General features: G+C 45.5%; 2 protein-coding genes and 1 long non-coding RNA gene across 9 annotated transcripts in view; 2 read left to right on the forward strand and 1 right to left on the reverse strand.

Moving 5' to 3' along the window:
* Ubr5 (ubiquitin protein ligase E3 component n-recognin 5) overlaps nucleotides 1-7623 on the forward strand; it is a 68781-nt gene extending 61158 nt beyond the window's left edge. The window contains exons 54-58 of the mRNA XM_027431380.2: nucleotides 1407-1562; nucleotides 1881-1994; nucleotides 3598-3742; nucleotides 5133-5218; nucleotides 6992-7623. Of these exons, the coding sequence (XP_027287181.1) occupies nucleotides 1407-1562; nucleotides 1881-1994; nucleotides 3598-3742; nucleotides 5133-5218; nucleotides 6992-7204 (714 nt within the window). The 3' untranslated portion in view covers nucleotides 7205-7623. The remainder of the gene's footprint in view (nucleotides 1-1406; nucleotides 1563-1880; nucleotides 1995-3597; nucleotides 3743-5132; nucleotides 5219-6991) is intronic.
* Nucleotides 7624-13262: 5639 nt separating this feature from the next.
* LOC113837398 lies at nucleotides 13263-14594 on the reverse strand. Of its 2 annotated transcripts, none has more exons than XR_003487974.2 (2): nucleotides 13996-14594; nucleotides 13263-13818 (listed from the first exon to the last, which is right to left on the reverse strand). It is a non-coding gene; the product is annotated as an uncharacterized LOC113837398 (long non-coding RNA). The 2 variants fall into 2 exon arrangements; XR_004771318.1 differs by having other exon boundaries at nucleotides 13263-13815; nucleotides 13996-14591.
* A 588-nt stretch (nucleotides 14595-15182) lies between these two features.
* The window catches only part of Rrm2b (ribonucleotide reductase regulatory TP53 inducible subunit M2B), a 49300-nt gene continuing 47806 nt past the window's right edge, over nucleotides 15183-16676 (forward strand). For 3 of the 6 annotated variants that reach the window (XR_004771264.1, XM_027431381.2, XM_027431383.2), the window contains exon 1: nucleotides 15183-15354. Coding sequence is in view for 3 of the 6 variants with exons in the window: in XM_027431381.2 (XP_027287182.1) it covers nucleotides 15307-15354 (48 nt within the window). In the remaining 3 variants the exon portion in view is untranslated. Of the gene's footprint in view, nucleotides 15355-15742; nucleotides 16025-16676 lie in introns of those variants that run through there. The other 3 variants (XM_027431386.2, XM_027431385.2, XM_027431384.2) reach the window with 2 other exon arrangements.

Here is a 16676-nt window from a genome sequence, read left to right on the forward strand (position 1 = left end):
TAACACATTAATTATGCAAAGTAATAATGGGACATTTCCACCTACGTCGTCTCCATTCTGCTCGTGTTGTTTTGTCCCCTCCCCTCCCACTCTCCTTAGTCACCTTCTTCTGCTTTCACGTCTGTCTGACCCACTGAGTGGTTTTTGCCTGTGACCTAGTGGGTGTCATTAAGGTGTTGACAGGAGCGTGGGCACTTGGCCAGTGGTTAAATCACTGGAGAAACTGGTCTGTCCTCCACCACCAGCCATTAATTGTATAGATTGCTAGGGAGATGTGGGTGGTCACTTAGGTCCATGACTTGGTATTGATGCCCATAGCTGTCCTTAAAAGCTTGCTAAGCTTGTCAGTTTCTGCACGCGAGCGCACATAAACACACACCCACCCACCCACCCATCTTAACACAATAAACTCTGGGCCTTGGGTAGTATACACATCTCCCACTTAGGGCTGGACAGTCAACACTCGCTCTGAGTACTTTGAGCAGGTGAATCTGCAGTCAAAATGACCACTGCAGAAAGAAGTTTAACGGAAGTTGACAGCAGCATTAAATGTGTGTGCATACAAAATGTTTTTGAGAAGACAATTTGATAGGTATACCATGTCTATTCAACAAAATAACTACAGGCCCCTCCATTAGGGCCTGTGACCTCATCACATGGGTCACATTTTAGTGCCAAATTAATTGTCTTTAGCTAAATCATGGGATATTGCTCTCATTAAATGAGCCTATTATAATGGGAGGTATATATTTTCCTTTTCAGCTGGGACCACAATTTAACTCTTGACATATCCAGCTAAAATGCTCTTATGTATAAAACTTGACTGAAAACCAAAGCTCTTAAAAATAAAAATGTTAGTATGTTAACTCTTTAGCTCATAAGATCTGGTAGACTTCAGTTTAACTCAGTAGTGTGACCTTTGTAAGTTATAAATCTCTTAGAGCCGTTTAGATTGGATCCAGTAGCCTGTATTGTATTGTATGGAGGCCATGAAGAGCACATGAAAACAGTCAAAAGCCAGCGTATTCACATCATCAATGCTCAGTAAAAAATGCTGGTTTTCCAAATTATTTTTAAAGCCTGCTGTTGGCTCAACCTCCTAGCAGTTAACTTTTAAAATTCCTGTTATGAAAAATGAATTGTAAAGGCCAAAAGTGTTTTTATTTTCCCTCTTTAAAGCAGTTTTATGGGAAATTCTTTATCACTGTACCTTTAAGTTAAATAAAATTAGGGCTGGGATATAGCTCAGTGGTAGAGCACTTACTTAGTGTGCACACAGTCCTGGGTTCAATCCCTATCACTTCCCCTTCCCCCCAAAGATAAAAGTTATCACAGATTGTAATTTACTGTTGGGTCAAGAAAAGAAGCTGCTTTTCAGATTGTCCTGTGTGATTGATTGTTCCTAGGTCAACTGGCATGACTTTGCTTTTTTTGACCCTGTAATGTATGAGAGTTTGCGACAGCTGATCCTGGCCTCTCAGAGCTCCGATGCTGAGGCTGTTTTCTCAGCCATGGATTTGGCATTTGCAATTGACCTGTGTAAAGAAGAGGGTGGAGGACAGGTAAAGCTAATCACTGTTTTCTGATTTTGCAAGAGAATTGGGTTATTTGTTGGGCTCATTTTATAAAGAATAATTGGGGGGGGGTGCATGCACCCATTAAAGAATGAGCACAGTACGAGATGAACAGAGGGAGGAGTTAGGAAGCAGCAAGACAGACTTGAGACGGATTTTTGTACTCATGTATGCCCACAAGGTTCGAACCTCTCAGATATTTGTCAGATAAAATTTTAAATTCTAAAATTTTAGAAAATAAAATCCTCATGGGCTGTTGTTGTTTTTCAGCATTGCTTTTAAATGTCACTGCTGAATTTTCCACAGGTTGAACTCATTCCAAACGGTGTGAACATCCCAGTCACTCCTCAGAATGTGTATGAGTATGTGAGGAAGTACGCAGAACACAGAATGTTGGCAGTTGCAGAACAGCCATTGCACGTGAGTACTCTCGTGTCATGTGAGCTAGCGTGTGAGTATGGTGTCATGTGATGGAGCACGTGAGTACTCTCTAGAAAAGTATTGTGTCACATGATGGAGCTAACTTTTAGCGTTGTGGTGGATTAGCCCAGTAATCGGTCTACAAAAGGGCCAAATTTTAAAATGTAAAATGAATTTATATCTAAACTTGAGAGTTCAGACTAAGTACTCATTTTCTTTTGGATGTAACTATTGGAAATTATAGAGTGATGAGAAAATAGCTGTGGTGAGCAAAAGTTGGCCGGGAGCTTGTAGGGCTGAAATGTCGTCCTTTAAGCATCCTGTCACAACCTGTATCTCCTGATTAACTTAGGATTCACTGGACCCAGTCTTGCTTACTAAATGCAGAAACACCCCTAGCAGTATAACCAGAGGCAGCGGCTGTGTTAGGCAGAGCCTGAAGGGTTCCAAGTACAAGTGTCACCAGCGTTTGTTTCAGGGAGTCCAAGTTGTCACACCCCAGGTTTTTATTGGCCAAAGTGTTTCTTTTTGACATATTAGAGGAAAGCACGTTTCCCTATCTATTGTTAACACAATCGTTTAGACTGGTGCTTACTGAGTGGCTCATTGCCCGAGCACAGCAGTGGAGGGGGCATTCCAAAAATGAAGTTCTCAAGACAGCAGCCAGCTCTGCACTCAGTCCTTTTCCAAAAGCAACACACTGCACCTGCAATTGTTTTTTTTTTTTTTTTTTTTTCTTTTTTTGTTCTGTTTTGTTTTTCCGAGACAGGGTTTCTCTGTGGCTTTGGAAGCTTATCCTGGAACTCGCTTTGTAGACCAGGCTGGTCTCGAACTCACAGAGATCCGCCTGCCTCTGCCTCCCGACTCCTGAGTGCTGGGATTAAAGGCATGTGCCACCACTGCCTGGCGTGGACCTGTAATGTTAAAGCTTTTCCTTTCCAGGATAAAGCTTCTATAAATCCAAGAGTGGAGCTGGAGAGATGGCTCAGAGTGTTAAGAGCACTGCCGCTCTTCCAGAGGTCCTTAGTTCAATTCCCAGCAACCACATGGTGGCTCACAACCATCTGTAATGAGATCTGGTGCCCTCTTCTGACATGCAAGCATACATGCAGGCAGAACACTACACATATAAATAAATAAATCTTTAAAAAGAAAAAAAAAAATTCAAGCCCGGCAGTGATTGTTGAAAAAGTTCATACTCACCGCCTTCTACCTGCTCATCAGCAGGCTACTTAGTACTTGAGTTCATTGGTTTCATTCTCTACAAAATGAGGATAAGATTGGTGAGTTAATGAATGGAAGGACCTGGAACAGCTCTGTGAACATCTTTTTGTTGGCAGGCAGGATCTTTTTTTTTTCCTTTCTTTTTCTTTTTTTTTTTCTTTTTTTTTGAGTGTCTAGATTTGGGGTTTGAGTCTGGGGGGATTGGTTGTGACTGTGCTTTTTCTGAGATGCACTTTTGCCTGACTGGAGCGATGTACATCTAACGTGCTTTCTGCTGATAGAAAACCACTAGGTAACTTCTGAACTGGAGTCTGTATAAACCCATGCCATGGAAAATAAAAAGTGCTGATTATAATAAAAAAAATTTCAAATTTCCTAGGCAATGAGGAAGGGTCTACTAGATGTGCTTCCAAAAAACTCCTTAGAAGACTTAACAGCAGAAGACTTTCGGCTTTTGGTGAATGGCTGTGGGGAAGTCAATGTGCAGATGTTGATCAGTTTTACCTCTTTCAATGATGAGTCAGGTAGGAAACTGCACGTCTGACGAGACGGATGAAGCATTTGCTCAATGTGCCCTCTTAGATCCAAGAGGGTTTCCCAAGCCCTGAAGATGATAGTCAGTGGTGGGTTGTTTTTTTTTTTTTTTTAATTACCTTTAAAGGTATGGTTAAATGGAATTTAATATTTTGATAGCTTAGAGCTAAATTATTCTTTTGTTTTTTATGGGTGGCCTCTGCAGGAGAATATGAAGTTTGAGGTCAGCTGCAGATACATAAAATGAGAACCTGCCTAAAAAAAATCAGAATGTGCACATGCATGTACACACACACACACACACACAGAGAGAGAGAGAGGGAGAGAGAGAGGGGGGGACATGGACACACACACACACACACACACACACACACACACACACACACACACCCCAAACAACAAGATGGGTATAATTTAGAACGCAGTAAAATTGTTTGTGGTGAGAAGATAGATGACTTCTATACACACACACACACACACACACACACACACACACACACACACACACACAATTTAGAACGCAGTAAAATTGTGGTGAGAAGATAGATGACTTCTATACACACACACACACACACACACACACACACACACACACACACACACCCCAAACAACAAGATGGGTATAATTTAGAACGCAGTAAAATTGTTTGTGGTGAGAAGATAGATGACTTCTATATACTAGAGTAACGAAAACAGTAAGTGTTCTCATAATGTTGCTTTGCACATTTATGACAGGCTCACTTCATTTTAAAGACACAAAGTCACAGGATGAATCTAGAAGGGAAAGAAAGCGGTGATAATCTTTTGCAGATAAGCTTTATCTGAGTTTGGTTTGCCCTGAAGTTGTTGTATTTTTTTAGACATTCAGAGTGAGTGTAGACTTTTAAGCTTTTGTAGTTAATTGAGAAGATTGTAGCTATACTACAATCACTACATACACAAATGGGAATTTTTTCCTTTCGCTTCTATAAACTACACGTGGGTTGTTCATCCGTAGTTTCCTTTCTTTATGTTGATAGCTGCAGCGAGAAAGAGTAACAGCCTCCACCATATTATAGGCTTTATTTTTATCTTTCTACTTTTGGTTCTTTTGAAACAGGGTCTATGTAGCACTGGCTGTCCTGCAGTTCGCTTCATAGACCAGGCTAGTCTTGAACTCACAGTGATCCCACTTGCCTCTGTCTCCTAGTGCTGGTATTAAAGGTGTGCGATAGCCCAAATTACAGAAAAATTGAAAATTTTTTTTCCCTCTTTATTCCCTTTGTGCTTTATAGGTTGTTATATAATAGTGGGTTTTTAAAGTTTGCTTTAATTTATGTGAGAAGTTTACCAGTATTAAAGAAACTGCATCTATTTAACACACTGACTTTATATTCTCAGGAGAGAATGCTGAGAAGCTCCTACAGTTCAAGCGTTGGTTCTGGTCAATAGTAGAGAAAATGAGCATGACGGAACGACAGGACCTTGTAAGTTAAAAGTTCCACAAAATTTGTAGGATGAAATACAAGGGTTTTGTTTGTTTGGCTTTGGTGTTTTAGGAGATAGGGTGTTGGATTTCCCTCCTAAAGAGCTAGTTTACCGATGAAAGTTGTGTTAAATCTGTCACTAATTTCTCTTAACTATCTACTTTGATGTTTTTAAATTTCTCTTTGATATATGTGGGTGTTTTACCTGCATGTGCATGTACGGCCTTCTGAGGCCAGCAGGGGGCATAGGATTCCCCAGGGACTAAAGTGACAGATCACTTTGAGTCATTATTTGGGTGCTGAGAATTAAACCCAGGTCTTTTGGAACAGTATCCGGTCAGTGCTCTTACCTTCTGAGCCACCTCTCCCATCCCAACTCATTTATTCTGGAAGAAACTTTTTACATGAAGCCTTTTCTTACTGTTAAATGAGGATTTGTGTTTTCTGTTCCCTTTGTAGCATTCTGAGATGAAATTTCGTATACAATTATGCTTTAGGAAATAACCACAATTAAGTTTCTGAGATACTCTGGAAAGTCAGATTGACTTCAGTGCTTAGTTATGCAAAGTAAATGCCATAGATTAAATTCTGTCACAGAAAATTGGTGCATGGATGTACAGGGTAGTTCTCCGCAGAGTGTTATATTCATAAAAAATAAACACTTCTGCAAAGAAGTATTTCTTTGGTATATTTACTAACAGAAATAGAGTAACAGTTGACATTGGGCATCATTTGTTTACACGGTTGTACAAAATAAATTGGTACTGGAGTTCCATGACTTTATTGTGTGAATTTTGATGTACTATACATATAGATATAGATATAGATAACACTGAATTATTTTGCTAGTAGATAAAATAGTGTTTAGACAGCCTCTGGGAGTGTTAGTTTTTCTTTTTAGAAATGTGTTTTCCCAAGAAGAGATAGAGATGTTCGCTGTAGCAAAGGCCTCAGAAGTCACTGGCAGACACCTGAAAGCCATGATATAACCCTTGTGTCCTGAACGATTTTTGGTGCAATTTATTGAAATATAATCGATTCTGTTTTTGAGTATAAGAAAAGAATTCTAAAACTAAGGGGTATTTTGTGTGTGTATTTTTTTAAGATTATAATTAAATTGTTTCCTCCTTTTACTCCCTCAAAACTCTCCCATGTGTACCCCTCCTTGCTTTTTTTTTTTTGAAATTCATGCTTCCCCTCCCCGCCTTGTATGAGTGTTGGTTCACATTCCTAAATGCATAAGTAAAATGTTATGTAGATATGTTTTCAGGACTGACCATTTGATATTTGATGACCAGTTTTCTCTAGGAAAGACTATTTCTTCTGCTCTCAGCATCATGGTTGTCTGTAGTAATTTGTTAATGGCTAAAGCGCGGGGGAGGAGGGGGGGGCGCCCCCCCCCCCAAAGTCCACCTTAGCATGTCTGTTGTCTTGGTCAGCTCATATTTGGGGAGTTCTGTTTGTGAGAATTTATTTTTAAACTATGTTTTAAATATCAAGTGGGGGGGCTGGAGAGATTGTTCAGAGGTTAAGAGTACTGGCTGCTCTTCCAGAAGTCCTGAGTTCAATTCCCAGCAACCACATGGTGGCTCACAACCATCTTTAATGAGTTCTGGTGCCCTTTTCCGGCCTGCAGGCATACATGCAGACAGAACATCATATACACAATAAAAAATAAATAAATAAACATCAAGTTGGGTGTTTATATTGCAATAATTAAGGTTGACTATTAGCCTATAAAAGCCAAAATTGTAATTATGTGTTCTTACTTAGGTTTACTTCTGGACATCAAGCCCGTCGTTGCCAGCCAGTGAGGAAGGCTTTCAGCCTATGCCGTCCATCACAATAAGACCACCAGACGACCAACACCTTCCTACTGCAAACACTTGTATTTCTCGACTTTATGTCCCACTCTATTCCTCTAAACAGATTCTCAAACAAAAGTTACTACTCGCCATTAAGACCAAGAATTTTGGTTTTGTGTAGAGTATAAAAAGTGTGTATTGCTGTGTAATATTACTAGCTAATTTTGTAGATTTTTTTTCCCATTTGTCTATAAAAGTTTATGGAAGTTAATGCTGTCATATCCCCTGGTGGTACCTTAAGGAGATTAAATGCAAACATTCCTTGTCGAGTGTGTAGCTTAAAGGCCTGAGAAGCACTGGCATCTTTTGTCTATGATGGTCCGCTAGTCGCCAACTTCTAGGTCTAACCCCAGCCAAAGATGACAGCAGAACAACATAATTTACACTGTGATTTATCTTTTTTGCTGAGGGGAAAAAATGTAAAATGTTCTGAAAACTCACTGCTGCCTTTGTAGAAAGTGTTTCAGCAAAGGTTCTTGTATAGAGGGAATAGGGAATTTCAAAATAAAAAATTAAGTATGTTCTGTGTTTTCATTTTAACTTTTTTTTGGTGTTTAATTTGTGGTTGGCTGCAATTGTGTATTATGTATATGGAGCTTGTAAAAAGTTCTTAACATTGGGATTTTAGAGACAAAATCACTTTTACCTATAAAAACACTTTTACTGCGGTTACTTCAGCTGCATTGCGCTCCAAGATAGCATTAATATTTGTGTGTGATCTGTTCAGGTGAGAGAGAGGGCACTTCTCTGTTCATGTGGGGCCAGTGCACCAGACTTTATCACAGTCACCTTCTTTGCTGTGTCCCTTTGTCAACACAGTCAGACAGGCCACTGTCCGGGAGTCCCAACAGACATTTGCACTAAGGGAATTCAGTTCTGTACACTCAGCTGGGCACTTTCTGATAACTGTAAAATGCTTTATAAGATCATGATTACTGAAAAGACATTTTGGAAAATTTTAATGTTCCGTGAACAGCTTAACTACTTTTGTATCTAGCCTTTTCTTAAGTATCTTGTTATATTTTACTTTTTTAAATAAATTACAGAAGAAATGTCAAGTAATATGAAGAAACAGTTTTTATTTATATAGTTGAACATTTTTAAAGCAGGGACAATGCACTGACATGGTTATAGTCATATATTTTTTTTTTAAATTTATGTACATCTGGACTATGAGAAAGTTAAGAAAACCAGTCCACATTTTACAGTTAGCAGAGAACCCTGAATGGCACCCAGCCAGGCCTTTTCTTTTTACAAGTAGAAGTGAAGTGTGACCATTAAACAGCACAGAAAGTTTGAGTTAACTACAGGTTAATTTTTTTTTTCTTTCTTTTTTTATTTAAACGACTGGTCTTTGACCAGTACCCTTACATTTCATGGACTTAGCAGTTTTACTCAGTGGGATAACAAGGAACAAAAGGTCCCTCTAGAGTCTCTCAGCCCTCATCTATTTTCAGTTCCTGTTTAGGATTTCTAGCCTTGGATAGCTGTCATGTGTAAAGGGATTGTACTTTCATTCTGTAATTTCCTTTAAAGACTGAACCATATGGCATTCACAATCCTGTTAACACTAAAATATTTTAAACTGAATATAGTGAAGATCAACATGATGTAGACAACCCCATGCTGTATTAGAATTGTATAAGTTAGCCAAAATGAGACATTGGTTTTTATGTTTAAATATTATTCTGAATTAAGAGCTACCAAGCATCAGTGTGTTTCAAAGATATAAAACATCAGCATAAGCCCTGTGTACACATGGCAGGCTTGATCAATAGTAAATGAACAAATTAGACTAGGACACTTAACCCTAATTGTAAATTTATTTTTACTAGTTACTGGAAGAATGAAAATATTTAAAATAATGCAAAATGTCTTCCTAAATCAAGATTTTGGTTAAAATGCTTTAGTAACAGTAAAAGCCGAGTGAGAGGTTTTGTTTGTTTTTTTTTTTTTAAGTAAAGCATAAAATGGTTCTAAATGTAAAATAAAGTCATATAAAATAAGGTACTCTTTTCGTCTTGTTTAGCGATTAAGTGAAACAGAACTGGAGACAGTTCAGGAAGGCCAAGGATGAACTTTACTGGCTTTTGAAGCTTTGCTACTTCTCATTTTCCCCTAAAGTATGAATATCAAGATGGCTCTGTCCTGGCTTACTAGGCTGGGCTTGAGAGGGTTTTTCAAAAGAAATTACTACATTAAGTTCCTAGACAACACCTCCCCTCTAAGGATAGGATAGGGTTGTTTTGATATACTTAATGACAACTTCATGGCTAAAGCTAAAGCTGAAATAATTACCATGCTTTTATACGGCAGAGGTTCACTGGTCGCTTGTCAGTGCGGGCACCTGAGCACTCTCTGACTCCTGGTTCATGGTGGAAGCCAGCAATCTTTGTAAGAGACCAGCATCTGGGTGAATTTAAAACTCAGGCCCAAAGAGCATTCCACTTTACTCATGGATATAAATCCACTACCAAATACAACTGTTGATCAGGGTTGGATGGGACTGCCTGGGTTGGAAGTACTTTGCCATGTGGTTAAATCAGCTGAAATGGGTATGAACATACAGATAACACCTAAAATACCATTCAGTTACCTCACATGCATTTACAACGTGTCTTCGATTCAGACACATTAGATTGCTGATTCCATTCATTTTCTCTTCATTACTTTTAATGTCTTGTTACCGTCCTCGGTGGGGGGGGGGGTTGATTTAATGAAGATTATCCATGTATTAAGTACTGAGATGTTAAGTTATATCCCAGGCACTGAGTTGGCATTCCTAACATTGGACTGCAGTAATATTTTGTGGAAAGTACGATCATGCAACTGAGCTACAGAATGGTGATGTGTGGCAGTACGGTCCTAGCTGTACTGGTATATCCAGTCTGGCGCCTTAGACCATATGGCCATCTTGATGTTCTGACTGTGCTATTTTGTAAAAGCACTGATTCATAAACTTACTAAAGATTTAACAACATACTTACCCTTCAGTTATTTTCCCCAGACCTTTAAAGTTGTGGGATGCTCTAAAATCAACAATGTTATGTATCTTTTATATGTCTTTGTCTTAAAATAAGAAGCATATAATGAAAAACTTACTGTTCTAACTTCTGTCTTTTAAAGTTCATAAGGACTGCAAACTCAAAAAGATGGCTCCTTGGGTAAAGACACTTGCTGCCTAGCCTGATGAGCTGAGTTTAATCTCTAGAACTCACAAGGTAGGAGAGAGCCAACTGCAAGTTGTCCTCTGGCCTCTACCTGTGCACCTTGGCACATACGGTCACACACACAAGTTCCATGAACCTTTTCACAAGTGTCTGACTGCTTCTAGTTGTGATATCAAATCAATAGGTTACTTGTATTTGAAGTGTTTGGAGTTTAAAAAAAAAAACAAAAACCCCGTGGCAAGCTTGTGGCATAGTGATGATGAGGTGAACTTTATGTATCGCCCATTAGCCTGTAGGATCTTTTTACACAAAGTGCCTCATGCCCCTAGGAAGCCAGCAACACACTTGTCTCATGGAATCAGCTTATAGCCTACAAAAATAGAAGTCTTTTGTGATTATCACCACTACCACATTCATTTAGTACACATAGGGAATAAACACACTTGGGTTACAGTTTATTAGAAAAATTCTGCCCGTAGCAAAATATAACCCTCAACTATCAAGAAGTGGATTGGGGTGACAAATGAGGAACACATAATAGTTGCCTCAATGTAGGCATGAAACAAGTGAAACAAAAACAGGTTTTTCGAGTTTGGTCACTAGATTTCTGCTTCATGGTAAGTAGAAGTAGCAAAACTTAGAACGGGGGGAAGGTAACGGACATTCAGAAATCCACACAAGCTGTTTAATGTAGAAACATTTTGTAATGACAAGCTGGTCTGTAATATTTGAACATTAATGTGGTTGACATGCTTCCATGTTTACACAATTCAGAGTCAGTTAACATTTGCTTCAGTAGAACTATTTCACGAAAACATTTTCTAGACTCTGAAAGACGGTGGTGATGACTGTTTAGTAGATAGTGTAGGAGTATGAGTGTAGTCACGTACATGCTTGTAGTTCATAAGTACACACGTGAAACCTTGTTCTGTAACCAAAATCCACAGACGCAGAGGTCTGAGGACAACTCTGGAGTTAGTTCTCCTGCCTTTAGGTGGCTTCCAGGGATCAAACTCAGGTCACCAGCATTGCACTGTAGCTCCTTTACCTGCTGAGCCATCTCGATTGCCCAACATTTTAAAATTAATGAACTGAATTTTTGCCAGTTTTAACTGAGGACTGTTATCCTTTGTTCTTTCTGTGTTTACCCTGGATGTGCCAGTGCCTGCAATGTCTGTGTGGGAAAGGGTTCTTCAGCCTGCATTACTGATTGCTGGTTCACTTGGTGCCAATGCTCTGTTCACTATGGCTCTGAGGTAGTCAGCCACAACAGAGAATATAAATCTATCCACGCTTAGAACCCAACTTTGCTGCCTACCAAGTGTCGGTTGCTAGAGCCATTGACGATTGCCTAGTCCCCCATGTTTTTAAGCGTGTAGTCATACTACTTACGGAATGTCTTCCTCAGATACTCACTGATGAAGGCATCTTGAAAAGATGTCCTTTACAAAGAATGTGGTGCACATGGGTGTTTGGCCTGCATGTATGCAGTGTCCACAGAGCCCAGAAGACAGTGCTAGGCCCCTTGGAGCTAGAGTTACAGAAGGTTGTTAGCTGTCATGTGGGTGCTGGGAATTGAACCTAGAAGGAGCAGCTGGTGCTCTTAACTTCTGAGTGTCTCCCCAGCCCTGGGAAGACGTTGGAAACACGTATTAACCCATTCTTCCTTTGGTTCATTCCAAGTTTGCATTACCCCACACAGTCTATTCCACGTGACTCAAGCCTGTACACCTCCATTTGTGCAACCCTCCTCCCCATTGCAGGTTTTTCTCAACACTAACTCCATATACTTCCAAGAGTTTGTTGTTTGTCAATTTTCTGCACCTAGGGAATTGTTTACAGGGGACTTCTTTTCTGTGTTTTGAAGTGACTGGCTGGCTATTTGAGCTGGTGGTAGATGTTTGCATTGTCTCCATGATGTTGATTGTGCAGATGGGAATCGTGGGGTAGTCTGTCTGGTTTTCAGAGGGAAAGCCCGTGAATCAAGGTAGTATGTGAAAGGGTCAGAGTCACCTGTACATGTATGCTCTTAGACCTGGTACCACTTCTGTGAAGCTGCAAGGAAAGACTATTATGTGCAATTATTTTGGAAGCATCTAATAAAGGAGTCAAGAATTTTCATTCTAATGAAAAAATGTTTGGGCAGTTCCATGATGCAACCTAAGAGGCATGCACCACCTAGTTAAGGAATGAAAGTCTTACATGTTTATATGTTTTGTATGGAAGTATTTTGTGAGTTATGTGTATTGCCAAGGATTCATCTCCAATTAAAAAACTGCTGCAATTTGGTTCCATGCAATCTATCATTTCATTTCCTCCTTCCCCAAATACTGTTTTTAGAGACAGGGTCTCATTATGTATCGCAGGCTGGTCCTGAGCTTCTGCCCTTCCTGTCTCCGCCTCCTAAGTAAACCACCATTCTTGGCTTCTTGGTCTCCACAGTGAATTAACTGGTATCCATTCGTAAGCACCTCACACAGCTATTACATGAGGGAACCAGAACTTGGTACTGCGCGAGTGCGTGCGTGCGTGCGTGCGTGCGTGCGTGCGTGTGTGTGTGTGTGTTAGCTCGGGCTGGTGCGTGCGTGTGTGTGTGTGTGTGTGTGTGTGTGTGTGTGTGTGTGTGTGTGTGTTAGCTCGGGCTGGTGTGTATCGTTTCTGCCATCTATGTGGATGTCTGCCGCCACTCCAAGAAAGTTACATTGTGCGTCTTCATCTCCATGGGCTGAAGGCTCAAGACCAGGGAGGAAGAGGAGCCACGACACTAGAGGAGTAAACTACTGTCTTGTACAGATTTCTGACCACTGCGCGTGTCTTGGCCTTCGGCTGTGTCTTCAGGGGCTGAGTACTGGTGGAAAGTCAGCAGGCGGTGTGTGTCGGACTCTTGAGCAGAGCCCCCTACACCACCCTCAGATACAGACATTGCCTCCCTCCGGGTGGCTAACCCCGGCTGCAGGAGGGCATCAGCACTCCTCAGGCACCTGCGCTCACACGCACACAGACACCAACTGTAAAATAGTCTACTTTATTGTGGGTCAAACCCAGGTCATTTCAGGCACCGGAGGGGGTGCCGTCTGACCTGCGAAAAGGCCACAGGCTGCTCTGAAACCCGAAGACACTGCAACTGCACAGAGAGCTGTCAGTCAGGTTGTGAGAGAGAGGCCAACGCAGCGCAGGGGAGCACCGTGGGCAGAGTTCTCGAGTCTGTGCTCTGAGCACGGAGGGTCGGTCCCTCGGGATCGCTCACCTCCACGGCCCGACAGTTGGAGTGCGAGAACGAGCGTGGGCCAGCACGGTCAACATTCATTTCAGAGCGCTCGCCTGTCTGCGTCTGAACTCTCCTCACGTGTCTTCACGGCCCGGAACTCACCAGTTTCCCCGCAGGGTTTAATGCGGGTCAAGTTTTCCCTCCGCATTCGGTCACCCCGTCTTAAGAGAGGGTTAAGGGCAGCTCCCCACTGAAAGCAAAATGTCTACCCCTCGCTATCATGTTTCACTCAGGTGGCTACGACCGCAAAGCGGGGCCGGCTGCTGAAGTCAGTCAGCGAGGCTCCTTCAGGATCTACTGAAAAAGCAACAACAACAAAAAAAAGCCACACTTCTCGTGGCTTTGTTGGTGTGAGACGGGATCTCGCCACGCAGCCCACGCGGGGACCGCGGTTCGAGCGCCACAGCCACAGTGCGGGGGCCGCAGGGGTCCGACGCGGCACTCCGCGCCTCCGCCTCCACCCCGTGTACTCACTTGGTCAGCCCTTCCGTGCGTTTGCCGGGTTGAACCCAGGGCCTTGCACACAGTAGGGAGGCAGGCGCTCCCTCCACCACTGCCCCATCCCGCCGGTCCTCGGTGAACAACCTTACTTCCTGTCGCGAGAGCACCGCGTCGGTGACTCACGCGTGCTGCGTGCCCGGTCACGTGGGCCGTGGTCGCGGAGCGTCGCGGCGTCCACGCGGGTATTGACCCCGCGGCGACCTCGGCCGAACCGATTCACAGTGGCCGCACGAGCCGCCGCCGCCGTGTGGAGAGCGCTGAGAGGCCTGGCTCGCCCAGTCCGGCCGCTGAAACAGCTCCGGGCGCAGCTTCCGCCCGCCCCCGCCACCCCCGGCGCCGCCCTCCGCACCCTTCCCCGGGTGAGCCGCTCGCCCAGGGCCACCTGCCTACCGTGTGGCCGGCCCGCGAGGGCGAGGGCGAGGGCGAGGGCGAGCCGACGGGGCTCCACCGCTCGCTCGCTCAGAGGGCGGACCACAGAGTCCGCGGGAGCGCCAGGGGCGGGGCCCTGCGACGCCAAGGACGGGCGGACCAATCAGGAAGAGGCCTGCAGGGCGCTCGCTGGGGCAGGTGCCGGTGAGCCGGGCTCTGTGAGGAGAAGCGGGAGGGCTGAGGGGGCGGGTCTCTCTCTGAGGCGCGGGGCGGGGCCGGCTGAGGGGGCGGGTCTCTCTCTGAGGGGGTGGGTCTCACTCTGAGGCGGGGCGGGCCGGCTGAGGGGGCGGGTCTCTCTGAGGCGCGGGGCGGGGCCGGCTGAGGGCGGGTCTCACTCTGAGCGCCGGGCGGTCTCCTCTCTGAGGGGGCGGATCTCACTCTGAAGCGCGGGGCGGGCCGGCTAAGGGCGGGTCTCTCTCTGAGGCGCGGGGCGGGGCCGGCTAAGGGGCGGGTCTCTCTGAGGCGCGGGGCGGCCGGCTAAGGGCGGGTCTCTCTCTGGGCGCGGGGCGGGCCGGCTAAGGGGCGGGTCTCACTCTGAGGCGCGGGAGGCGGCTAAGGGGCGGTCTCACTCTGAGGCGCGGGGCGGGCCGGCTAAGGGGGTCGGGTCTCTTGAGGCGCGGGGCGGGGCCGGCTAAGGGCGGGTCTCTCTCTGAGGCGCGGGGCGGGGCCGGCTGAGGGGCGGATCTGGCGCTCTCTCGCTCTGAGGGAGAGAAGCGGGCCTGGGCGGAGCCCCGCAGGTCGCGCAAGTGCGGACGAGCCGCCCCCCCCCCCACATTCCCCGGGTCCGGTCGCGCTCGCCGCTGGCTCGCAGCCCTCAGACCCTCAGCTGTGGGAACTCTGGCGAGAGTCTGCGCGATGGGCGACCCGGAAAGGCCGGAAGCGGCCCGGCCGGAGGAGGATGAGGTAAACGTTGAGTCGCTTCATCCTCCACCCCAGGGTCGGGGTCGCCCGCCCGCTCGCCCGCTCGCCTGCTCGCCCGCTCTCTTGCTCGCCGGCCGGCTCGCCCGCTCGCTCTGGGGGTTGCAGTTGCTGCAGGAACCTGCGAGTCCCTGGGCCGCCGCTGTGCAGCCGCCTCCCCGTCGGGCCGTCAGAAGCCCAGTGCAGGCCGGGAGGACGCGCCCGCGCGGCAGGCTGGCGTCGGGGAGTCGGGGGCGTCGGCCCTCGCCGTGCTCACACTCTGTCGAGGGCGAGCCCAGGACGACTCTCAGGTGACTGACTGGCTGCTCGGGCAGCCCCGGCGCTGCGGCCTCCCCTGTGTGAAACCCTGAGGAAGGACAGGGCTGAGGCGGATCCACGCCAGTCACCCCGTTTAAAAGGCTGAGGAGGCACGGGCGGGGGAGGGGCGGGACAGCCTCGCGAGGGAAGCGCGTCAGGCGGCGAGGCCCGTGTGGCCCGGGCTCCCTCGCCTCCCTCGCCCGCTCGCCCGCCCGCGGGGAGCCGACCGACCGACCGACCGACCGACCGGCTTTATGCAGAGCGCCACGGCGCCCAGTGAACCTGAAGTGAGCTCGCTCAGCCCCGTGGCCCCCGGGCCCGCGGAGAGACGCAGATTAACCGCGGACTAGACGGGAGAGTAAGTCGTTACCGTGTAGCTCCCAGCGCCCCGCTGTTTTGGGGGTGAAGGGAGGACAAACAGCCTAAGCCATCTGCAAGATGAGTGAGGTGCCTCACACACAGTTTCCCCGGTGTGGCTGGCGTCTGGAATTTCATACTGCGGCCCCTCGGGAGGGACATGAAAGTCTCAGCCCACAGTCAGTCATGCTTACAGAGGTGTAGACCCTACGTTTGGTTTTTTTATTTTGCAAACATTTAGCGGTAAATCGTGACTCTCCCTTAATCTTTTTTTTTTTTTTTCCCTCTTTTTTCTCCTTGAAACAAAAGTCCTGAGTACTGCCAGTTTCTCCGCTCAGGTGAAATTTCAGATTCCTCTCTGGTTTGCCACTGACACCAGGAACCATTCCTGTTTAACATCTGGAAGTTAACATTATTATTATTATTATTATTATTATTATTATTATTGATTCACAAAGACAGAAGAGAATGTTAGCCTGAGTGGAGTGAATCCCTGTGAGTCCAAAAGCTTTAGAGACGCAGGGGTGTTTACTGAAGAGCGTTGTTTCTCTGGTTCTGGCAGGGCCGCGTGGGCTGTCTGTACCCGCATCACCTGTGGTAGTTTGTAAAAATCTAAGCTGCTGAGCCCGCAGCCTGCACTTGTGCAGGGCGGG

This window comes from Cricetulus griseus, chromosome 10 (assembly GCF_003668045.3).
Source record: "Cricetulus griseus strain 17A/GY chromosome 10, alternate assembly CriGri-PICRH-1.0, whole genome shotgun sequence".
Taxonomy (NCBI): domain Eukaryota; kingdom Metazoa; phylum Chordata; class Mammalia; order Rodentia; family Cricetidae; genus Cricetulus; species Cricetulus griseus.